The 25,356-nt window shown below is 33.8% G+C and overlaps 3 protein-coding genes across 3 annotated transcripts; 1 reads left to right on the top strand and 2 right to left on the bottom strand.

Moving 5' to 3' along the window:
• Positions 1-14,354: 14,354 nt before the first annotated feature.
• On the top strand, positions 14,355-19,982 carry LOC143603742 (bifunctional pinoresinol-lariciresinol reductase-like). Its single transcript, XM_077080459.1, has 4 exons — positions 14,355-14,781; positions 17,042-17,282; positions 19,460-19,663; positions 19,750-19,982. The coding sequence occupies exons 1-4, from the start codon at positions 14,449-14,451 to the stop codon at positions 19,911-19,913; spliced, it is 942 nt and encodes a 313-aa protein (XP_076936574.1). The 5' UTR covers positions 14,355-14,448; the 3' UTR covers positions 19,914-19,982.
• A 3,048-nt stretch (positions 19,983-23,030) lies between these two features.
• Positions 23,031-24,008, bottom strand: LOC143604496 (uncharacterized). The gene has a single exon (XM_077080959.1). It carries the CDS (start codon positions 24,006-24,008, stop codon positions 23,031-23,033), a length of 978 nt encoding a protein of 325 aa, XP_076937074.1.
• Positions 24,008-25,044, bottom strand: LOC143604507 (uncharacterized). Its single transcript, XM_077080966.1, has 2 exons — positions 24,592-25,044; positions 24,008-24,523 (listed from the first exon to the last, which is right to left on the bottom strand). Exons 1-2 carry the CDS (start codon positions 25,042-25,044, stop codon positions 24,008-24,010), a joined length of 969 nt encoding a protein of 322 aa, XP_076937081.1.
• Positions 25,045-25,356: the final 312 nt, after the last annotated feature.

Here is a 25,356-nt window from a genome sequence, read left to right on the forward strand (position 1 = left end):
ATTAATAAAAATCATAATTCAAAATTTAATAAAAACGAAAAAAAATAAAAACACAAAAATGCTTTCACCGTTTTTTTCATTCTAAAAAAAAACACAATGGTGAGTGAAAAACGTCGTGTCTTGTTGTTTATCATTGTGGTTTGGGTTTGTTTTCGTTATTGATTTTGTCTTTTTAGCTTTGACAGTGTGTCATTTTTTTCTGTATATTGTGTCATATTGCTCAAATTGTGTTATATTTTGCGATCTATTGTGTCTTTTTTTAGTTATTATAATTGTGTCTTTTGTTCATTTTCGTCATTGTGTATTTGATCTCGGCATTGTGTCTTTTTGTCATTTTTTTATTTTTTCGTCATTTTTTTATTTTATTTTTTAAATATGAATGATGGCGGAAACATTTTAGTTTTTTAAATTTTTTTGGTTTTTATTTATATTTTGAGTTATGATTTTTTTTAATTAATTTTTAAGGGTTTTTTATGTGTTCATAAATCCTTCTCACAATTCTCATTTTTGTCTCCCTTTATATTTTAACTTTACCCAACTTTCTTATACATTTTAAGAAACAATAGAGAAATTATTTCCTTTAATTATCAAGTGATATGAAAGTTAAGTTTGTCAAAATTATTCCTTAATATTCATAAAATGCTTAAAGTCTTTTGGAACAATTTTAGTGATATTTTGTAACAATTTATTCATTTTAAAAACTCATAAATATGCCCACACAAGTGTCATTTTTCATTAAATTCACCTATGTGTACGGTGTACCAGGATATTTATGTGGGCATATATATAGTATTTAAATACAATTGACCCTTAACCGGCTTGCAAAATGTATGAATAATTCTGGACCTTTATATTAAGAAATCAAGGGATGAAATAATGGAAACCTGCAACATCACCAATTTTCAAGCGTGAAAACACCCGGAGGGCCCGAGGGGTAAGATGTTTACTTGATGTGATTGTCATTTTATTATTTAGCTATTTGAGTTACAAGGGTATAATTTACAAGGGTATAATTGACATTCTAACACCTAAAAAAAGAATGTCTCTTCGTTCACAACTCATCTATTCATAGCGTGTTGCTTTATTTCAGGATCAAAGAATTTATGATTAAAGTTATAAACAATATGCTAGCTTATCTTTTTAGTATATGCATTATGTTTTAGGCCAAGTATAAAAATCAATCTTTGTTGTAATTTTGGACAATATGACATTTTGATGGTTATTGTCTGATTATTTTATTGTTTTTTATGGCAGTGGTGAAGCTTGGGCTTCGTCACGGCAGTGACCAAAGTCACGGATCCAAAAATTTTCGGGTTGACGATTCAGTTCATGTCGGCGGTTTGGTTCGGGTCGGATCAAATGATTGTTCTTACAATTAAAAAAAACTAAATAATTTTTTAATCAACATGACCTAAAATTAATATTCGTAATAATGCGTAAGCCGAGAGGGAAAGGTGATTGCCTTAGAAGAAGAAGAATTACAAAACAACTAGACGACCTTTAATAAATTTGAATCCCACAATTATGAATTTCAAATCAAATGTTTCAGCGTTTTTTTTCTATGTAAACCACCAAGCTATTCACAAGATACTCATCTAATATCTTATTGCGAAGGCAATCATTGAATATTTTCATTGCTGAAAACCCCCTCTCTGTTGTTACAGTAATCACTAGAAGTGTCAAGATTAGTGAACCACTCTATTAAGGGTGTTCTTCGGGTTTCTGGTTTTTCGGGTCGGGTTCTTCGAGGTTTCAAAGTTTTAAATCTTGACCCAAAACCCAACCCAAATCCCTTACGTGTTTTTTGGGTTCGGGTAATTCGAGTTCGGGTTTTTCAGGTTGGGTTAATCGAGTTTTGAGTAACCTAGGAAAAAAAACACAAAACCAAAAAAATTTTAAAAACTACAATGCTAAATTTAAAACAACATATCATTATTTGCTTATAACACAAATAATCAAATAATAAACTAACATAACTTGATAAAACAATTCAAAAGAATAACTAACTCGAATCATAACCGTATTCAATCATGGCGTGATTTGGTTGTTCGATTATGGTTCCTATTAGTAATAAACGGAAAACATAAATTAATAAAAAGCAATCGATCCATAATAGTTGGAATGACAACAGTCGATTAGTGTCAAATTCTGATAAATTTGGTGGCTAAGACTTAAGCCTATTATATATAAAAATATATTTAATTTCAAAACTAAAAGTTTATTCGGGTTTTTCGGGTTGACCTAAATCTAATAAATCAAACCCGAGAACCAACCCGAATTACTTCGGTTCGGGTTCGGGTTTGTCTTTTCTCGGGTTCGGGTTCTTCGAGTCGGGTTAGTCCGGGTTTGGGTACGGATTTTTTCGGTTCGGGTTTCGGGTAAAAGTAACAGCCCTACACTCTATAAACCATATAGTGCGTCTCACGTTTCTGAGTTTTCAAAAGACTTTTGCATAAATCAGAGATACTTGAAACACCACATAGATTGATATTCTTTGACATATCAAAATTAAATTTCTGCAATTGATATTGTAAAAGAGTAATTTCCTGCTGTCACACCCCAAATCACGACCTAGGTGTATGACACATATGTTGTTACCACATTTGTAAATAAATCAGAGTTACGAGTTATTAGCGGAAGTCTTAGAAACTTGTGGATTAAAAATATAAGATTTACATTACAAAAGACGGGGTTAAAAGTTCTCGTTTAATGTCTAAAGATTACTTGTTTTAGTTTACAAAACCACCATTATCATTATATTAAGCTTAACAAAAAGATCCAAGCCATTGGATATCTTAAGCACTTCGTCATTCCAAGCGCTAACCTTGATTACCTGCAAAATGTAAAAAAAAAAATACGTCAGCAACGAATGCCTGTGAATATGCTGACGCTAAAAATATTTTCTTTTACTTAATAACCCCTAGAGTCTACGAAGGTCTCGGCCCATCGTGGCTTAGGAATAACCAAGTTAAAACAACAAAATTCATAAACTCAAGTCTCTACACTCGGATCCCCCAGCAAACACCGCAACGTTCGACTAGTTGAGTGCCTATAAGGTCATACTCCCCGCAGGCAGCGTAATTGTGACCAGGTGTGATGTGCCCATCACATATGTAAGGATCCAGACAAACGTACACGATAGCCTGAGGCTAGTGTTTATACCCTTGTTTATAAATGTTTTAGAGACACTTAGTCTCATGTAAACTTTTTTCATTTAACAAGTTGACTCGTTTGAAAACAAGTTTTGCAAAGTTGGGGCGTATTCACCTTTTTGATTTGGATCGGCTTCAAACACCGTCCGAGGGTCTTTCCCGTTGCTATGTCGCACCTATAGTACGAGTATAACCATTTGTTAGTCGGATATAAAAATCCGGCTTAAGACCTTTAGTCTTTTATAATCTTTACCTCGATGAACCTTTAGTTCAAAATCTCTTTTACTTTAAAACCGATTAGAGAATCCACTTTTGTTTTCAATTTTAAATTTTTGAACCTCCACATCCATTCGTTGATATCACGTATATGTTACATTTATCTATATAAATGTCAATAAAAAATTCCTAGGTGTCACTTTCTGGTCGCTCTATACCCCCTCTCAAACCACCAAATTGCTTGATTTGTGAATATTTGAGGCTTCTTATACGTTTGACCCGAATTCACGGGTATGAGTCTCTCTAGACCTAGATAGTCCTTAAATGGATTATAACCATGTCCGTTTATTCAATAGAGTCGTGTATGTATATTTGTCTATCAATGTTCATTAGTGTTTGTTCAATAGTGTCCATTAATGTCAGTGTGTTCGTTTGTCCATTAGCGTTTGTCTATAATATTAACGAACGAACAAGAACAGACTCAATTCCTTAATCGAGGGACATGCGCACGAATTTTCTTTCAGTAGAACATTCATGAACCGTCCCTTTATCCGACAAAAGCTTAACGGACGAACACGGATAAGGTCTTGTCCGGTTCAATTCAGTTAATTTACAGCCATACGATTTTCTTGTTAACTTTGAGTTTTAGAAATTTTAGAGTTAAAACTATAGAAATTTTTACATTTTATTAAAGGGACGGTTTATACCTCAATTGCTCAATAAAGAGATTATATTTATATTGTAAAATATAATCCTCTTTTATTAACCGATTATCTGAATAAAATATTTTTGTCCAAATATCGTATATATATTTTCATATCATAAGTTTACACGAAATCGTCCAAGTCTAGATTGTATCGTTTTTAAAACTTGATATTAACTAACGGTTTTCTAATAATTATTAACAAGATTTTCATTGTCCAAGTTATTTCCGATATCATTTCCGATAACAATTTTTATACCAATCTCTCGTTATTCAATTCTTTCAACACTTAAAGATATAAACGATATACCTCCTCGCGTATGGTTCGAGTCTATAAATCTATTCAAAACCCGCATGCAATGAGATCCGGATAAATCAACGCTTTCGTTTTTGTGTCACAAACATTTCTCCGGTCTCGGATCGTCCATACGACACCTCAAAACCTACATGCAACTCGTTTAAGGAACTATTTTCGTTCTATAATCTGACCAGTAACTTACAAAGCTTATAACTCACCATATAACCATCTGATCATCGATCCCTTCGGTTGAATCCAAGATATATATGTTAGGAAGGTTCACCGAAAATTTCCGCTCGATCCGATGGTCAGATCTGCGAGGATCTAAATTTTTTTCAGAGCTGTGTTTTCTGAATCCGCCCAGCGAGCTGAACACTAAAACGGGTTTAGAAACCCAACTTAATCAACTCAGATCTTCATCTCCACTGTTCAAAATGATTATCTATGAGTTATGAACCCTCTGTAAAAATATCAAGAAGATCGGACCGTTAGATCTTTAGTGATAGACCGATCTTTGCGGACATGCAAAACTATTACAACCTGTCCATATTTTAAAACGAGTTTTAAATGAACTTAAGCTCAGATTTAGGACAAACGGAGCTTACCATTGTGTTCGGGACGTCGAAAATTGGTTCCGGGTAGAAGACGGGCTTCGGCCGCCACCGGACTACCGCGTCGGACCACCACCATCCACCGCGAACCACCGCTGGACCACCGCCGGCCGCCGGCCACCTTGCTGGAATCCTCTAGCTTCTCTCTAACTTTCTCTCTCTAAAATGCAGGAATATGTGTTAATTATGAGCGGAAAGTGGAGGTAACCCTCCTTATATAGGTGTCGGTTTTAAACTAGTTTTTCGATCGCGTCTTGGTTTCTCGCTCCAACGAACCCGCTACTTCGAGTGACGTTGTATTTTCCAAATACATTTTGTCAAAATACTTATTCTTATTCCGTTCCTGACTTAAATTTGTCTCGTTAACTTATTATTTCCGTTAATAGTTATTGACGATCGTTACCCAATGTCGGTTCCGTGTTATTCCGAACTTAATAAAACCAGTGCTGTTTTTCCCAGAAACAACTCATCCAAACTTATGGTGTCTATTTGACTTATTTTATCTAAATAATAAACCTCAAATCCGGAGATAATATCAACTTTTACAAGCTTATCGGTACATGTGCTTTAACGATCGTGTTCAAAACTACTAATTTGCATTTTCCCGCTTCGTTATAACTCAGAATTGAGCCACGTTTTCACATGCGTTCTCGGTTTTCGATCCTCTAAAATATTCAAATGGATTCACCCCTGGACACTTTCTCGAATGTCAGGTTGAATTTTCACACGTTTAACCGAATATAATCGTTTCTCCGTCATTTATCACCGGAATTTCTCTATTCCGTCTCACTTCTCACATGTTTTACAATGTGTATATTCCCTTCATTCTTAGCTTAAAATACTATATTTAACGTATGGTTCTTAGTCTTCACTTAATTCGGCCTAAACATGTCTTAATCTCGTTTACGGAATATATCAATCAATCATGCCCAATAAAATCCCACTGACAGCAAAGCTATAAGTAGGGTCTGGGGAGGGTGGGATGTAGGCACACCGTACCTCTATCCAAAGGGATAAAGAGGTGGCTTCCAGAGAGACCATCGGCTCTAAGTACATGTGTATGAAGCAAAATAAAGGAAATCAAAGTTTAACAGTTATATAAAAACTACTACTAATTATAATAATATTAATAATAAGATCACAGTTTAACAGCTATACCTTTTATATAGCTTTTATTATTAGCTATATAAAAGCTAATAATAATTATAATAATAATAATAATAATAATAATATATGTAAGGGAAATACCATTATGGTATGTGACCTAAATAAGTTTACGGAATATAATAATACTTTTTATTTTTCCGGGTTTCACAACTAGTTCACTTCCAATGAATTGATCTGGAAGGTATGGAACATCAACCACTCATGTTTCATAACGAATTGATTTGAAAGGCTCTCGAGATTTATTAGGAGTGATCTCGTTCATCATTCAAGGATCAATTATTTAAAGAAGCTGAGATAAAAGACATCAAATGGGTCATGGGACAAGTGTGGGCATTCTCATATAGCTATATTAAAGACTTCTAACATACATCAAAACTAATTATGCTTTTATATTTATAATAATTGGTCGACCATACTTAGAATTCTCCTAGATGGGATAAAGTCCTCTAAAGGAGACACCATTCTTATAATTCCCCGGGATGGGACAGAGCCCTCTAAAAGAGGCATCACACTTATAATTCCCCGAGACGGGACAAAACCCTCTAAAAGAGGCATCACACTTATAATTCCCCGAGATGGGATAAAGCCCTCTAAAAGAGGCATCATACTTATAATTCCCCTAGATGGGATAAAACTCTCTAAAGGAGGCACCATTCTTATAATTCCCCCAAATTGGATAAAACCCTCTTAAAGAGGCACATTACTTATAATTCCTCACTAATGGGAAACCGATATCAATTCTCCTTCACAGGTGTGAAAGAAAGGCCCGACTGAGGGGCTCAGATCCATATACAAAATTAGCCTCATCAATAAGGCTCAATACTTATAATTTCAGCAGAGGAAAATAGCCCCATCAATGAGGCTCAATACTTATAATTTCCCAAGAGGAAAATAGCCCCATCAATGAGGCTTAATACTTATTACTCCCCCAAAGGAAAATAGCTCCATCAATGAGGCTCAATACTTATAATTTCTTTAGAGAAAAATAGCTCCATCAATAAGGCTCAATACTTATAATTTCCCCAAAGAAAAACGGCCCCTTCTAGGAGGCTCAGAACTTACACCCCCCCCCCCCAAGTGGGATAGCCTCTTATAGAAGACTCATGACTTATATGTTTCCTACGAAATGGAACACCATACATATACGCCCTCCCCCAGTGGGGAAAAGAAATCAAATCTCCTTCAAATGAATGAAAGTAAAGCCCGGTTACAAATCATAGGTTGGAAACCTTATAATACATCTTGTTTAAGATTTTGGTGAACCCTTTCTTTCGATCCCCATTGATCATTCCATCATGTCTGAGCTTGGTCATTTGTATTTTGCGATGGGCCTTGCACCATGATTTCATTCATACGTCTTAACTATATTGATTTCTTGATGTCATACGTGTTGGTTCTTAATCTAAAACAAGTTATGCTCCGTATCAAAAATCTTGATGATCATATCATTAGGATAAATTTTGTACAAATTCTTTTGCGGATTTGGGATAGTACAGTTGACTCTAGTAGATACATCAAAGGGTTTTGAGCATGAAGGACAATATCATATCCTTGTTAAAGAAATTGTCTTCTTTGGAATTTAGGCGTAAGTAGGACAATCCTATTTGTTATACCCAAGATTGAGGCTACACTTGAATGAGTTAGTTCCTTGCGAAATCATAATGACTTATTCGCTTAATATCCCAACCTGACACTTCCCTTATGCACCTCTTGTATAATAAGTAACATTATCTTTATATACGTGTGATACCTAAATGTGGTGTAACAACTAAAATAAAGACAAGTAGGCATCGTAGCACTTGTCGAAATTCTGATACACCCATTATAAACACGTGAACTCAAACCTACATGTAAAAGAACAATGGGGATCGAAAGACACACTTGTGCTAGTAGAAGATATGGATTACCGACCTACTCTGAAGAATTATCTCCACTAATCTCTCGACAAGTTAACACTGTTTTAGAATAGTGGAAAAACCAATGCCAAATACTTCAATATAAATAGTCCAACTGTGGCTTTAAGATTTGGTCAACTTTGGTGTACGAGGGTTACACAAAATAAAGTCCTTGTATGGATTCAAAAAATTGAATTGGTGGATTATGTGATTAGTACTTAATGCATGTATCTCTGTGATTAGTAGTCAAAATCATTATAGACGTTTAACGTTCCGTCTCAAAAAAAGTCACTCATATATTGGAAGTGAATCCAAACGCTATTAAAAAAAATAATACATATATACCATGATGTACTCATGAGTCATGATATTGTTCAAATTGATTGTTAGGCTATTCTCTATGGTTGGGGGTCATCGAAGCCCCTCGATAGTGCCACGTCAACGTCACGTGAGCACTGGGGCATCGAACCCCAACCTATAACGCCTCATTGTGGTTTAAAAGCCCATTAGGCGCCCCTATAACACACACACACACACACACACACACATATATATGTGTGTGTGTGTGTGAGAGACAGAGAGAGAGTTGAAGAGAGAGAACGACGCCCAACGTTCCAAGGCCCGCCCTCGGAAGTGTTCCGAGCCCCATGGCCGCCCACTTCCGCGCCCATAGCGTGGAGCCTTAGAAAGACAAAGCATTATTAAATAACTATCCAAATCCAATGGAGACTCGAGGGTCCCTCTCTCAGTTTTTTTTCTTAGTAGTATAAATTTAGTTATTTTCGTTTGAAAATTTTAAATATAATGTAAATTTACTAGTTTTTGTCCGAAAATTTTCAACATCTCTTCCTTGTGTTTTCGTCCAAGCTTAGTAACTTATCCAAATTATCTTAGTAAAACTAAACTCTATAGTGTAGTTTGGTGAGCTTTTATTTTAACTACAGTAATTTAAGTTTTTTACATGTTTAGTCACAGATGTTGTGAGGTGTGCTTACATGTTGTCACTTATTAGGCATTATTTATCCTTGTTATAAGCTATGTGTAGTGGAGGGGTTACAAAATATGACAATTTGTGGCATTTGACGCCTAGTAAGCAAATGAGAAACTTTTGTTTTAAGGGTGTACTGGTGTTGTAGCATTATATATATGTGTGTGTGTGTGTCACACACACATATAATATAATGATATTATCACCGGGGGGGGGGGGGGGTGTTTTCTCCACTTATCGCCCAAAATTGGACAAATTATCGTCCCAATACGTATTGCCTAATTAAAGTGTAGCAGGTGTGTGAGGTGCCTTTTGGACATCTTTGAATCTTTCTAGCACCAGAAGACAATATGTAACCTTCAAGTTGTTTATAAATACAAGAAATTACCAAGCTATTGGAGATTCATCATATCAGCACGACAGTAGTCGACATATTAGTTCTGGAGCTGATCGAGACTTACATGGGCTTCTTAATATGCACACCATCAGACCATCTATGTCCATACCTCAAATTTTCATCTTAATAACAACATGAAATCTACATTATTTAACATTTTAGAATCTTCATTAATCTTGGGAATGCATGCACAACAATTAATCGATTATATATAAAATACATGCGTAAATCACTCATAATCTAAAACAGGAACGTAAACGAACCATACAAATATGAACAAAGTATGTTTGTCTTTTCGTTCGTTAAACTTTAACCAAATTATGTACACAGGCCGAGAGTTGTCCAACGCACGCGACAACATTTTGCTACTCATAAAATGCTACTTTCGTATCATATAAACTAGCACTTTATGTGCAACACATACTTGTGGCATGCGGTCATAGTTAGACAACTTTCGGCCCTTGTAGAGAGTTTGGTTAGCGTGCCAGGAAAAAGATTGATCGCCTGGTTGAAGAAAACTACTATCAAAATTCAGATCACTTTCTTTCAGATTTGAAAAGGTGAGGTCTGAGTCTAGCCTGGACTCATAAAAGGTTTATAAAATGTTAAAATTATGGAATAAAATGTTAAAAGAATATGTTTCCGTCACCTAATACTCTGAGCACTGCCAATCGTTGGTCACTCGTTCAGGTCCCAAACAAACCCGGGTGTATCATAACTTTTCCTACAATTTATTGGTCCGTATTAAATGTTCAAAAATAATAAAGATAGTTAATGATAGTATTCATGTGTGTCAGTATTAACTAGAAAGTTGTAAGGTAAACAAAATATAAAGATATGAGCTAGTTGAATGATTCAAATGGCCAATTTCAAGTTCCAAATCATAAACTAAGCCACATAAACTCTAAACCGGCCAGTTGACTTGCTTATTAAAACGGCTCATTCAGTTCAATAATTCATTGTCAAAGAGAGATAATATCATGCCATGTATGTCGGATTGGCTTGTTGTAACACCCCAATCAAAGGTTGAATATGTCGGGACGACACGTTGATTGCTCATAAACTCGACAGCACTATATAAGTTGGCGATAATTATTTATTTCATTACAATTAATCACAAATACATATGTTCAAAATCGATACAAGAAATCAAAAAATGTCATGGAACAAAGTCACCAATCAAGTATCAGGCCCATCAGAAGGGTCAAATGGGTTGGTACTGACCAGCCCAAAATCAGGTGGACTGGATGACGAAAAGCCATTTAACTCAAGCTCGAAACTGTGTGAATTGGGCCCAAAAGTAGGACCATAGTGTGATCCAAAAGTAGTAACAACATGTATATCTTAGATATAATACCACTAACCGCTCGAACTCGCTCGCCACTCGCTCGGAAATTACTCGGAAAATGTTCGCACGTTTTTTCGCTCAAATGAAAATGAGCCGCTCTGCTCGGTTCAGTTTGTAAACGAGCCAAGCAACGAGCAAAGGTCTGCTCGGTTCGGTTCGGCTCGAATATTTTTAATTTATTTTATGTATAATTATATATGAACAAATATATAAATATATAGACAAAACACATAAATATAAGTTTACAATTATTTTTACTCCTTAAAATTTTCATTCCTTCATTTTACAGTTTTATTTGTTCGCTTCAAGTTTTTAAAATGCTAGAAGTTTGTTTACAAGATCATTATATCTCACTTCAAACTTATTTTTAATAAAAATTTACAATCTATTACACGTTTGTCTAAAAACTAATAATTTATTTATAAAATATATTATTTACATCCTTCAAATTTGTTTCTTATTGAAAATTTTAAAGTGAAAAAAAAATAAATAATGTTCGAATTCGCTCGATGTTCGATCGAAAAATGCTCAATTCAATTTTAGCTCGTTTCGGTTTTCGCTCGGTTCGAATTTTAGCCGTTCAGTTCGGTTCGGCTCGGCTCGTGAACAACCCTACACTAGAGTAATTTAAGTTGATTAGACTCGTGAATACTTAATTATTAGTAATTATTAGATATAATACACTTTAAACTTTTGTTATGTTAAATATATAACTATAGTTATATTTACGTATAATTTTATAATGTATATAAAAAATTATGATAACTTAAGCTCATTTAATTTAAACATCATAGCTCAAGCTCGACTACGCATGTACTGTATAGACTTCGTCATATTGTGCATAAATCGAGAAATAGACATTTGGAACGAATATTTGAAATATATTTAAAAAACTCATTAACATTACAAAGTTTATTACATCATATTTTAGTTTTAGTAGTGACCTCCTTACAAATGTAAGGTTGTTAGTTCAAAATGTTGCATGTGTAAGGTAAAAGTGGAATTTCACTATTAAAAAAATGTATATTTTAAATTAATTCCTGGGAATATATATACATATTTTGTGATTGTTTGTATGCTGTTTCGATTATTCCAATTGAGTTTTGTGATAATGACCACTCGCACCACCAAACTTATGAAAACCATAAATAAAACATCGATCATTATTTAGCACTAACCGTAGCATAAAAAAAGTCACACTAGCAACCAAACATATTTGACCAAAAGCACATATTCAACCCCCACCCACCCCTATGTAAGCATGAACGTCACACGTACATCAGTCTCATGCAGTATTGATTTTTTTTCTTTCAGTATTATCTATATTGATTAAAAGCAAGATGTCGGTGTCACAACCTTTTTTAGAAACATTTAGTTTGTATATTTATAAATTTAGTTTCATGGTTTAAATAACGTTGTTGTTATGGTGGGTTGGCTAGAGTTTGTTCTGGTAACTTCTTTGGGTTTTCTCTGTCCGAGTTCGAACCTCCTGCTGTTCATGTATATTTCTTTTTCATCTATCTATTGTTACTTGTTTATAACTATAATCTTTACTTATGATTGAAGTTATCTTTATTCGTTTACTTTCTTATGTTTAAAACAAGAAGCACTTGCTAATTCTAGACAGCCTAAAACCATATATATGCTCGGTGCTTGATGAGTTGTGAGTGCTCAACCTAAGTCGAGAGTATTTGAACATGGTAAATTACAAAAAATTTAATTTTTGAAAAATTATATATATGTCAAATGTCATAAATTAACTAATATTTATAACAAGGAGGGTTAACGTACAATAACAGGTTATCGTACATTAGGTACGCGAGGCCCTGCACCACCATATCCTAATTGCAATTAAAACTACGCGGTGTCATAATTGTAATTAAATCAAAAAAATACTTCTCGCACAACAGATCGTCATTTGCTGCAAGCCTTCAACCATAATCAAATCATCCACAAAACTAAAGCATAATCAAAATCGATAAACCCATTATCGCTATAGTTAAATAATCTTCAGTTTGATCAAAAATTGTTGATTTAATCAGTAGAATTGATGTGTAGGAGGCTTTAGAATCATCAATCGATTATGAAATTGCATAATAATACACTTAATTGAGCTATGATTAGGGTTCATGTTTAAACGTTCTGCACAAAAACTTTAAACGTTCTGGACTTTTTGTACAGAACTTCTAAACTTTTTGTACAGAACTTCTAAATTTTTTGTCTAGAACTTCTAAAGTAAAAAGTTTAGACCAAAATGAAGAAAAAGTTTAAACGTTCTGACAAAAAATGAACAAAAAGTTTAAACGTTTAACTAATACGTTCTGATCAAAACGACAAATTTAAACGTTCTGACCAAAACGAACACCTTTAAACGTTCAAGTTTAGATGTTATGTACCAAAACTTTAGAAGTTCTATACAAAAAACTTTAGAAGTTCTATACAAAAACTTTATACGTTCTGTTTAAACGTATTATACGTTCTGTTTAAACGTTCAGAACAAAAATCAATTAAACTTTAAAAGTTCAGTACAAAAAGTTTATACGTTCTGTGTATACGTTTTAGGTTAATGTTAATACATTCAATATTAAAACCCAATTGATAACTGAAACTTCAAATTGATGATTAATTGAATCAATTTCAGAGTTTAATTGATCAATTAGTTCATCAATTTCAATTTCAATTGATCAATTTGATAAACTAACCTGTGAACAACTCGTGACGGAGGAAGATGGTGTTCACGACGGTAACGTCGATGGTCGCGACGGTGAATACAATCGTTGGACGGTGACGAATTGATGAACGGTGATAGTGAAGGCGGACGAAATCGATGGGAGCAGTGGATCATAGTTGATAAAATTTACAATATTGCCATCACGTGATTTTGAAATCAACAGTGTAGTACTCGCGTACGTAATGTATAATTAGGGATTATTGTATTGGATCTTTTATCTATTTATAACAATATTTTCAAAACTGATATTCGTTATTTATATTATAAACAAAGTTATCATCTCCCAATGCATCTTTTGTGAAAAACAACAAAAATCCAACGAGAATTGATGGGAAAACAACGAAAATCCAACGTGGTTGAGTTGTTTGTGTTAGACACGATTAGCTCCAAGTTTGATCGATGCCGTGTATTGTTGACCGATTTGAAGAAATTCTCCCCGGTACTCTGTGGACTATGTTGTACTCGGTCGCCTAGTCTAATTTTTACAATAACACAGAAAATACACCTAAATATCCATTATGGGTTTTTAACTACCAATGCCGTTAGATCAAACGCGTCTCGGCTAATCCGAAAACGTTTCATTAATTAAACTTTGTTAGATTTACTTGGTAATTTGTAAAAAAAAAAAGTGCTTCATTGAATTTAGGAATATAACTTTGGTGCAACAGAATATGAGTACTATATGAGCCAACAAATTTCCAAAAACAGTAGTATATATCAATTACTTTATTTGGCCATTTGGTGGTTGATGATGACTTGACGTACGTCTCTTAATTAGCTAAATCTTAATAACAATATCTAGATATTTTTTTTAATTCTGTGTATCTTCAAGATTCAACAATGATGACTTTAAAGGCTTCCAACACTTCATTATATAACCACTTTATGTTCTCATAGATCAAATCCACACAAAAATTATTAAACACACATAGTTAACTAAATATGGAGTTAAAGAGCAAAGTTTTGATCATTGGCGGTACCGGATACTTAGGGAAGAGATTGGTGAAAGCCAGTTTAGAACAAGGTCATGAGACATATGTTCTCCAACGACCCGAAATCGGTGTTGATATTGAGAAAATCCAGATGCTGCTTTCCTTCAAGAAGCAGGGAGCTCGTTTGGTCATTGGTTCGTTAAACGATCATCGCAGTCTTGTGGAAGCTTTGAAGCAAGTAGACGTTGTTATATGTGCGGTATCGGGTGTGCATTTTCGCTCTCATCAAATTCTCCTTCAGCTTAAACTTGTTGAAGCCATCAAAGAAGCTGGAAATATTAAGGTATGTAGGCTTTGTATTTTGTAATTACCTTGAATAGCTTTCGGGTTTATATTAATCTTATTTTCAGATTAAAGTATTTTGACGGTACAAAATCTGATTAATCTGATAATTCAGAAAGTTTTACAAAACTTTTTTATGTTTTAAAGATTTGAGGTGTTCTATTACTTATATCCACATGAAGCTTGTGAAGATGTAGACGGTTTATATATGATTTTTGAACAATTATATAGTTGTCCAGTGCCGGCTCTTGGGTTGGGCAACCCGGGCGACCGGCCGGGGCACTTATTTTTTGGGGGCACAAATCTTTTTTATATATATTTTTATTAGACAGGAGTCCGCGCAATGCGACGGAAAACAAAAATCCTATTAATCATGTAACAATTACGGATGTTCAAAGTTCGTTTGAAAAGTTGAAAACGTTTAAACCAATCATCACTTTTGATTAGTTGGTTTTTGAATGTTCAAACCATAGCAAACTGTTCGGTTTACGGTTTATACCAAAAATAGGCCATATAAAACCAAACTGTAAACTTATTATTGAAGCTCAATGCGTGAAACCAAACCATTAGTAACGATTCAGATAATAAAATGATCATTTTTATGGTGCAGTTTTTAAAAAAAAATATATTAGCGTATGAAAAAGTTACGGTCGTTGAAAATTCGTCGGTGGGAAGTTGGTTACATTTAAATCAAAAGGCTTACATGAGTAAAGATGAAGTTTCAAATATGAGTAAAGATGAAGGTTCAAAGTTGTAACAGCTTTTAAAAGTTACAAAATTTGAGTAAAGTTGAGAGATTATAACTATTTATATGCATATTTTTTAAGGAAAATTCCCATAATAGCCCCATTTAAATAATGTGTTTCCAAAATTATCCTCAATAATTCAAGTTTCCAACTTTGTCAATTTGTTATCTCGTCGCCGATGACATGATAGTGAACACCGACAATGTGTTACTGAAACAAATAGGTTAACGACACGTGGTCGGAATCTGGCCGGAATAGGTCGTCGACGATGCGTTAGTGGATAACGCATTGTTGCTACCATACGTTAGCAACATAACGCATCGCTGCTACCCTACGTTACCTTAGCAACATAACGCATCGATGCTACCCTACGTTACATATAGCATAGGGTTGACGATGCGTTATGTTGCTAACGTAGGGTAGCGGCGATGTGTTATGTTGCTGCTACCTTGTTATGGCAACACAAGGGTTCCACGATGCGTTAGTGATAACGCATCGCTGCTACCCTACGTTACCAACATAACGCATCGCCGCTACCCTACATTAGCAACATAATGCATCGTCAACACAAATTCCGGCCACGTGTCGTTATCCTATTTGTTTCAGTAACGCATCGTCGGTGTTCGCTATCATGTCGTCGGCGACGAGATACCAAATGTACAAAGTTTGAAACTTGAATTAGTGGGGATAAACTTAGAAACACATTCTATGAATGGGTCATTTTGGGAATTTTTCCTATTTTTTAATTGAAAAGTTTGTAATTACTTTAAAAAGTAAGTGTCTTAATTTGCTCATGTTTATTTTTTTAAGTGAACGTTTTTTAATGCATGTTGTCTATGGAACTTGAACCCAAGATCTCTCATTTCCAAAACCTAAATGTTTAAAGGCCTTGCCTTTGCCAATGGACCACCATGTATGCCTCTTGTATTATATATAGTAAGATATATTTTTTTATTATTTTTTTATATAAAATAGGTGCAAATCTTAATCATTTTATTAGATATTACTATTAGGCCCAATCTTTTTTTACCCATAACCCATTTGAGATAATGGGCCTGCCGGTCCCTTTATTCCGTTACTTGTTAGAGCTTATAGGCATTTTCATTTCAACTCGACCGATGCATTTCAATTCTCGAAGACGGTTGTCCATGTTCATATATGTGTGAAACAAAGAGGGCTACAAAACATGGATTTTGTCACAACCGAAAAAAAGGTTGTAAATCGCCAATACGACTTGCAACATCTTTTTGTGAATTTTCGTCGAATTTGGGACCGAGGATGATTTTTTCATCAAAATGATTTAAACCATTAACTTTTAATTAACACAGTCTACATCATAGCGTGCTTAACTATATAGGCACATTGTTACATGTCTAGTTCCTAATCAATTCTATATATACTAACTAGTGAATTAAATTAGCACCCGGTTTAAAAGTATGCATGTAGAGTTGTTTATTTTGTTGCAGTGAAGTTTTAATTAACAAAATGCGCTAACATTTATTAATTACTTAATAGCGATTTTTGCCCTCGGAGTTTGGTACGGATCCTGCAAAAATGGCGGATGCAATCGAACCAGGACGAGTGACATTCGACGACAAAATGACTGTACGAAAAGCCATTGAAGATGCCGGGATCCCTTTCACCTACGTATCCGCAAACTGCTTTGCTGGTTACTTTGTTGGAGGGTTGTGCCAAGTTGGACACATTCTACCTTCACATGATTCTGTCACATTGTTTGGGGATGGCAATGTAAAATGTAAGTTAGGTGCAACATAACTTTGTCATGCATGCATCTACCAAATCTTTAGTCTATTGTTGAATCTGCCCTAGCTAACTTCCCATGGAATCAATCTCAATTAGTTAAAACATCGTATTCTCTTGTTGAAAGGATGATGGAATATGACAAAAAACAAATACATTGCTTAAAGTGAAAAATAAAAATTGGTGCCCAACAAATTTTATCTAAAAATAATAAAATGGATGAGATCCGGTACAACTAAAATTGACCAACAAAGAACTTGAGTAATGGAGTATGGGAAGTATTATGACATGCACAAGCCGGTTAACTGGTTAATTTACAGTTAGTGAGTGATCAGTGGTTAACTAACCGGTTAATCGGGTTGGGTACTACCCGGCTTTCAAGCACACAAACCCTAACAAGTATAACTGGTTTTTGGTATAACCGAACCGAGTAACCTGGGAAAAAGATAATAATTAAAAAACATAAAAAAGGTTTCGGTTAACCGGTTCCGGTGCCAAAATGAAAAACGGGTTACAAACCGACGGTTATTTTCGGGTACTAACCGGGTATAGATTTACCGCTTATAACCGGATAGGGATCCTGTTAGAAACCGATTAACTGGTTACAATGTGCAATTGTGCACCTCTAGTTCTGGCCTCTAGGTGGCCTATAAACAAACCGAGCGTTTGATGAACTGTTCGTGAACAGTTCGACGGGAAGTTCGTTTATGTTCGTTTATTTAATAAACGAACGAACATGAAACAAAAAATTGTGTTCAATTAATTAAAAAAGCGAACATAAACACATGTTCCGTTCGTTCATTTATGTTCATGAACGTTCGTTTATTTGTGTTCGTTTATGTTTGTTTATTTATGTTCGTTTATGTACTAATAGAAAATAATTAAATATTATCTAGATGAGTTATCTACTTAAAGGTTTTATATTTGTGTTCATTTAAGTATTTTCATTTATGCATGTTTATGTTTGTTTGTGTTCATGTATGTTCTTTTATCTTTGTTCAGTTATGTTCATTTAGATTTCAAACAAACGAATATAAACGAACACAAATGTTCATTTTTTAAATAAACGATCATGAACATAAATAATTGTCTGCTTAAGTGTTCGATTCATTTAATTATAGGCTTTGATTGTTCACGTTGATGAATACATCAGTCTCAACCTCTAGGCTCTGCTGATATTTGTGTTTGCTTGTGTCATGAACACATTCATTTCCTTAATGAACGAACACGAATATAAAATCTCTTTCGGTAAGTGTTCATGAACCGTTCGTAGACACATTATTTCCTTAACAAACGAACATGAGCAAAGTCTCATTTGTGTTTGTTCGGTTCATTTACAGCCCTACCTCTGGGTATACCACATTGGGCCCCATAATCCCGGCCCAGGTAATCATAACTTTTGTCATGTAATAATAAACAAAATAAAAATTAAAGGAAATATACTATGGGTGGCAAAACAAACCCAAATGGGTTGTTTTGGGTCAATATGAATAATTTTTAAAATTGGAATGAGTTATGATGGATCAAAAGAATTTTCAAAGGGGTCAAGATGGGTTGAGGAAATGCTAGTGACTTTTGGTTATGGGTTAGAATGAGTTTGGTTATAGGTTAGAATGGACTAAACAAGCTCTATCCAATTTTATTTTAAACAAAACCCACGAAACCGAATAGAAACTGAGAAATCGAAACCGAAATTATTGAAATCGAACAAATACCGTAACTGACCGAATTGAAAAAAAAAAGCAAAACCGAACAAAAAAAACGAAAAAATCGAACCAGAATCATTACAAAACCGGTTTTTTTTTTATGAACGAGGATGGCGGGTGAAACATTTTAGTTATTTTACATTTTACGTTTTTGATTTATATTTTGAGTTATTATTTTTTTGATTTTTTAGGGGTTTTTGAAACCATTTGTATTTTAACCGATTTATATTTTGAGTTATTATTTTTTTGATTTTTTAGGGGTTTTTGAAACCATTTGTATTTTAACCTACACTTGGGACAAGATGGGTTAGCTTTATCCATCTTGACATATATCCATCTTAACCCTCTATTTAAAATTTTATCCCGACCCATACCCATTCTAACCCATCACCAAAATCCAACCCAACCCACTCACATTGTCATCTCTAAAATATACGTTAACTACTTGTGGTTTCCATATATATAGCAATATACGTGGATGAAGATGACATAGCAGCATACACCATCAAAACCATAGAAGATCCGCGAACTCTTAACAAGACGCTCTATCTCCGGCCACCCGTAAACATTCTTTCGCAAAGGGAAGTCGTAGGACTTTGGGAGAAGCTCATTGGAAAAGAACTCCACAAAACATCTCACTCTGAACAAGACTTTCTCAATATCATGAAAGGTACGTACTGATCACACTATTACTTTTTCATTGGCATGTATAGCTAGTATGAGGTTTATTAATGGTTTATATAAATGTGTTTGTAGATAAAAATTATGCGGAGCAAGTAGGATTGACTCATTACTATCATATATTCTACCATGGGTGTCTTGCAAATTTTGAGATTGGAAAAGATGGTGAAGAGGCTTCTGCTCTCTATCCTGATATCAAATATGTCAAAGTGGAGGACTACCTCAAGCAATACCTTTGATTCAACATCATGCATAATATTGTTTTGCTTCAAGTTAATTTGTCTTTTCGTTTGTACCAGACATTTTATAAAAATGGTTAATAAGAGCACACAGTTAACTTCTTTATTATCTCTTACTAAATTAATTAAACTATGAAGTGGCCATTGTAAAAGATACTTCAAACCAAGTCGGGTCATGGATCAGGGTCATTATTATTATTATTATAATTAATTATATTATTTTATTTAATATTTGATTTGATTTCTCTCTAATAATATGTGCTTGTTAATGTTTTAAAAAATATATATAAATACACACTTTTATTTCACTTCCTTTTTTTTTCAACATTTCAATTTAACTGTTAATAAAAATTGAGTTGAATTAATAGAAAATTATTTTTTGAATGATAGATAAAACAGTTAATGCATGTTTGGGCATTACATATTGGAGAAACACATTTAAATACCGCATATTACACCCATGAGCAGAAACGAAGTTTTTTAAATATCCAAAAGAAAAGTTATGAGTTTAAGTCTCACAGATCAAACATCCTTTCAAAAATAATTACCGGATATTACACATCTCTACTACCCCGATTAATACAAGATATTTAAATTGAAGTGATGTAATTTGAGTTTAAGTATTGTTGAAAAATGCAGTTTATGTTTATGTCTTGTAATTTCTTTTAATTAATCTGTGTTATTATATTTACAATTATAGTATATATGTTAACTAGTTTTTATCCCCCGTATTACGGGGGTTGTATTATATTATTTGTTTTTAATATTTATTTATTTTTTGAGTTTTTATTTTTTTATTGTATGAAAGTTAATAATATACTTATGGTTTATAATAAATTGTTTCATAAATAAATGAGATGTTATAACCCGGTTTAAAAGCTATATGGGTTTGATGAGACCCAAGACTCGTTAATTTTTTACTATAAAATTGGTTTTTTAATTATAAATAATATATATTTTTTTAAACAAATCAGATATTGATTTTTAGTATATCCCTACTTTATAGGATTTTTATGATGAGAATAGTTTTTAATTTAACGAGATGTTATAACCCGTTTAATAAATATATGGGTTTGATGAGACCCATACCCGTGAATTCGGGTCAAATGCATGAGAATCCTCCATTTAAAAATCAAGCAATTCTGGTGACTCCAAAAAAGGGCGAGCGACCACATCGCGACACGTAGGATTTTTGGATCTTCGTTTATATATATTATAGATCTTAAATATATATACAAAACCTCCTTATTTTTTCTCAAGCCACCAGATTGTTTTCTTTGTAAATGGTGATTTCTCATGCATTTGACCCGAATTCATGGGTATAAGTCTCACCAAACCCAGATAGCCATTAAACGGGTTATAACATCTTATTATATTAAAATTTAATCTCACCAAATATTTGATGTACAAATCCTATAAAATAGGGATATAATAAAAATTAATATCCCTACTTTAAACAAATCAGATATTGATTTTTAGTATATCCCTACTTTATAGGATTTTTATGATGAGAATAGTTTTTAATTTAATGAGATGTTATAACCCGTTTAATAAATATATGGGTTTGATGAGACCCATACCCGTGAATTCGGGTCAAATGCATGAGAATCCTCCATTTAAAAATCAAGCAATTCTGGTGACTCCAAGAAAAGGGCGAGCGACCACATCGCGACACGTAGGATTTTTGGATCTTCGTTTATATATATTATAGATCTTAAATATATATAAACAAAACCTCCTTATTTTTTCTCAAGCCACCAGATTGTTTTCTTTGTAAATGGTGGTTTCTCATGCATTTGACCCGAATTCATGGGTATAAGTCTCACCAAACCCAGATAGCCATTAAACGGGTTATAACATCTTATTATATTAAAATTTAATCTCACCAAATATTTGATATACAAATCCTATAAAATAGGGATATAATAAAAATTAATATCCAATTTTTTTTCAAAAAAGATATTATTTATAATTATGAAACAGTTTTAATAGTAAAAAACATTAGCAGGTCATGGGTCTCATCAAACCCAGATAACTTTTAAACGGGCTATAACATCTCATTTATTTGTGAAACCATTTCTTCATCAAACCCTAAGTATATTATTAATTTTCTTACAATAAATAAAATTTAAATACAATAAAATTATATCAATATTAGAAACGTAAAATGTAAAACAAACCCTGTAATCAAACCCAAATTTAATTTCTCAATATGGATTTAGTTACACGATTCTTTTTTTCTTTTATGGTTAACTTAAATGAAAAGGTTCACATAATATTCAAATGATAACAAATGAACATTAACGAATAAATATAAAAATTAAGTAGACAATTCATTCTACGTTTCATTAAAAATTAATCAAAATAGGTTCAAGTATATTATTAACTTCTTACATTAAATAAACTAAAATTCAAAAAAAATACATAATATTATAAACGAAAATTTTAAACAAAATACGTAATACGAGGGACAAAAAAATGTTAATCAACAATGTTTAAAACTGCATGAAAAGCAAAAAAATGGAACAAATAATATTGCTATTAGTTTCTGTAAGATTTATAAAAGTGTTGCCTTTCCAAAAAAAATTAACGATGTCTATATTTTTGTTCGGTACATCACATACATATTATAACACTAGTAGAGTATCCGCGCGATGCTGCGGGAGTGACATTTTGCAACAACATGCTCGTTTATGTTGCTTCATAAATGAAATTATGATATATTATAAAATAGTACATGAGTTAGCTTTGTTATTCATATAATATTTTTACAAAACTTTATTATATAATTCAAGTTATGTTACATTTATTATAGTTAAATTGGTAGCATTAATGTGGCATATCTATTTCCTAAGAACTTATTAAGAAAATTTACGTTAATGCACATATTAAGAAAATGTTAAAATACACGTATTTAAGTTATGAATTGCATAATGTTTTAACTTGTACAAATAAACATAATAGGATTATGTTTATTTGAACCAATTGTTATGTAGACACTCGTTGTTTATTGAGGGATAAGATAAATAACATCAACATGTATTCAAAAAAAAATTAAGAATATAAAAACCAAAGGCGCAAAACAAATAAAAAGGAATATCTTTACATTTTGATAGATCATTCTTCGCGTAACACTTCCCGAAAGACAACATTTGAGGTGTATACCCCGTCTCTTCCGAAATCTTTAGCGGGATGTACTAACACCTTTGTATTTTCGCGCGATATCCCTTTAGATAACGCCACATAAAGTTGCCCATGTGAAAATACAGAATCCGGTAAAAAAACACCAACGTGTGGAATTGTTTGGCCTTGAGCTTTATTTATTGTCATCGAAAAGCAAAGACGAACGGGAAACTGCTTTCTTGTAAGTTCGAATGGGAACTTGTCGTCTTCAGAGATACTTAGAGGGATTCTTATCAAAAATACTCTCTCCCCACTATGTTGCCCGACAACTATTTCTGCGTCAATAGCATTACGGTGGAAACCTTTGCATATCAATCTTGTGCCATTACATAGACCACGTGAAGGATCCATATTCCGTAATAATATTATTGGACATCCAATTTTTAATCGAAGTTTATGAGGTGGCAAACCACTGACATTTAGTGCATTTAAGAACTCGATTGGAAAGAAATGGTGCTTATCGTCCTCGACTTCGTCAAAACTATAATAAACATGTTGCTTCCCTTGAAAATTGTCCAACATTTGATCGTTAATCTCATCAACACTTTCATTCCTTATGGATAATATTGCTCTAGATGCTATATAATCTGAAGTGCAAACGTTGTTTTCAATTGATGGAAAGATTGCATTGAACAATTCCTTTATAGAATTTTCTTTTGTAGTGAATGGAATTGTCATGTCATCGGGGATGCGGATAAAGTTTCCTTCGATAGCTTCTTCGGATCCATCACCGACTCTTAAAAGAAAATCAGAAAACCACGAATCATTTAATGCTCTCATATTTATAGTCAACAGCATCTTTTTAGTAGCGGACCATAGAGGAGACATTCGAAAACTTGAGTCTGCAATCTGTGCTCGAGTGCCACGTTTAACAACTGGCAACACCTGTCTGAAATCACCTCCCATAACCATTATCTTTCCACCAAATGGAGTCTAACGCCAATGATGTCTTGCAATGTGCGATCGACTGCCTCTATCGCTTGTCGTTTGGCCATGGATGCTTCATCCCATATTATTAGTTTGGCTAACCTAATTAGTTCAGCGGTCCCACTTTGATGGTTGATCTTGCACATCGAATTATTATTAAGGTTGATGGGTATTTTGAACCTGGAGTGAGCTGTTCTCCCTCCTGGCATATTATTAGTTGCAGCACCTGATGAAGCTGTTGCAAGAGCAATAATATCACGTGAACGAACTTGAGCAAGCAAGGCTTTGTACACAAATGTTTTCCCTATTCCACCTGGACCATCTATAAAGAACAAACCCGGACGTTCATTATCCACGTGCGTCATGATCTCATCATACACGACTTTTTGGTCAAAATTAAGTGAATCTCTGACATATAAGTGTTCAGGTTCCACAACTATCCTGTACTCATCTTGTACCTCACGATGCATTGCATATTGCAAGTTAACATCTTCTGTAATCTTCGGAAGATCAAATTATTTATACTTGTACCCATAGATTGTAAAAAGCCCCTAATGTCAGCAAGAACCATATCTTGAACTCGATGAATAATTTCACAATGTAACCGATAATCTTCAGACAATGAATGAAAGTGGTCATTCCATAACTTGCGGACATCTCCAGGTTTACAAAAAATCAATATTGTTGCGAATAACCCTCTAAGAGCTTTAGGAAATTGAAATAGAGAGGCTTCTGTGAGACATTGTGATAAACAATCATCGTTCTCAATTAGGCCTATCTCAAGGGCTGCTCTTCGAAATGTCGGATACTTTACACCATTAACTGTGCAAAGATCTTCAAAAGAGGTAGGCCCTTTGACATTTGACAAAAGTAGGCGTAAGTAGTACCTTTCTCCTTCAGTTGGATTAGCCGAAACAAGACGACCTCTTTGTGGCTTTAATACACGACGATTCCAACGACGTGATCCTGCATTCCGTGTGAAGTGTTTTGGAAAATCTTTATACAAGTATTCCCTTGCCATTTCATCCAATCTATTTCTCAAAAAAATGCAGTCAGCATGGTTTTCTTATTTCTTTCCCTATCAACAACTTCAGACATTATATCATCATCTCTAAACCTGACCATCTGCTTATTAGGTAGATGAACTTGCAACGTCAATACAGCGGGAATGATTTGATAAAGGGGGAAGGAAAAAGTACGCCACATAGCCTCCGGGGGGAGATACGTAGCGTGCATCTTGAAATCTCTTGATCTCGTTAATAACAACCTCTTGTTCATCTGGATCGATTTGAATAACCCGTTTGTCATGTCCTTTGTAAACATATTTGAATAT

The sequence above is a fragment of the Bidens hawaiensis genome, unplaced genomic scaffold, assembly GCF_021521415.1.
Source record: "Bidens hawaiensis isolate Kalapana, Puna unplaced genomic scaffold, B.hawaiensis_p1.1 tig00001961_1, whole genome shotgun sequence".
NCBI classification, from domain to species: Eukaryota; Viridiplantae; Streptophyta; class Magnoliopsida; order Asterales; family Asteraceae; genus Bidens; species Bidens hawaiensis.

Bases quoted from the DNA above. Each gene is read 5' to 3' on its own strand.
- LOC143603742 (XM_077080459.1), top strand. From the start codon at position 14,449: ATGGAGTTAAAGAGCAAAGTTTTGATCATTGGCGGTACCGGATACTTA. The intron at 14,782-17,041 runs GTATGTAGGCTT...ATTACTTAATAG, and splicing joins AAGAAGCTGGAAATATTAAG to CGATTTTTGCCCTCGGAGTT. The intron at 19,664-19,749 runs GTACGTACTGAT...ATGTGTTTGTAG, and splicing joins CTTTCTCAATATCATGAAAG to ATAAAAATTATGCGGAGCAA.
- LOC143604496 (XM_077080959.1), bottom strand. From the start codon at position 24,008: ATGGTTATGGGAGGTGATTTCAGACAGGTGTTGCCAGTTGTTAAACGT.
- LOC143604507 (XM_077080966.1), bottom strand. From the start codon at position 25,044: ATGGCAAGGGAATACTTGTATAAAGATTTTCCAAAACACTTCACACGG. The intron at 24,524-24,591 runs GTTCTTGCTGAC...GATCTTCCGAAG, and splicing joins TTCATCGAGTTCAAGATATG to ATTACAGAAGATGTTAACTT.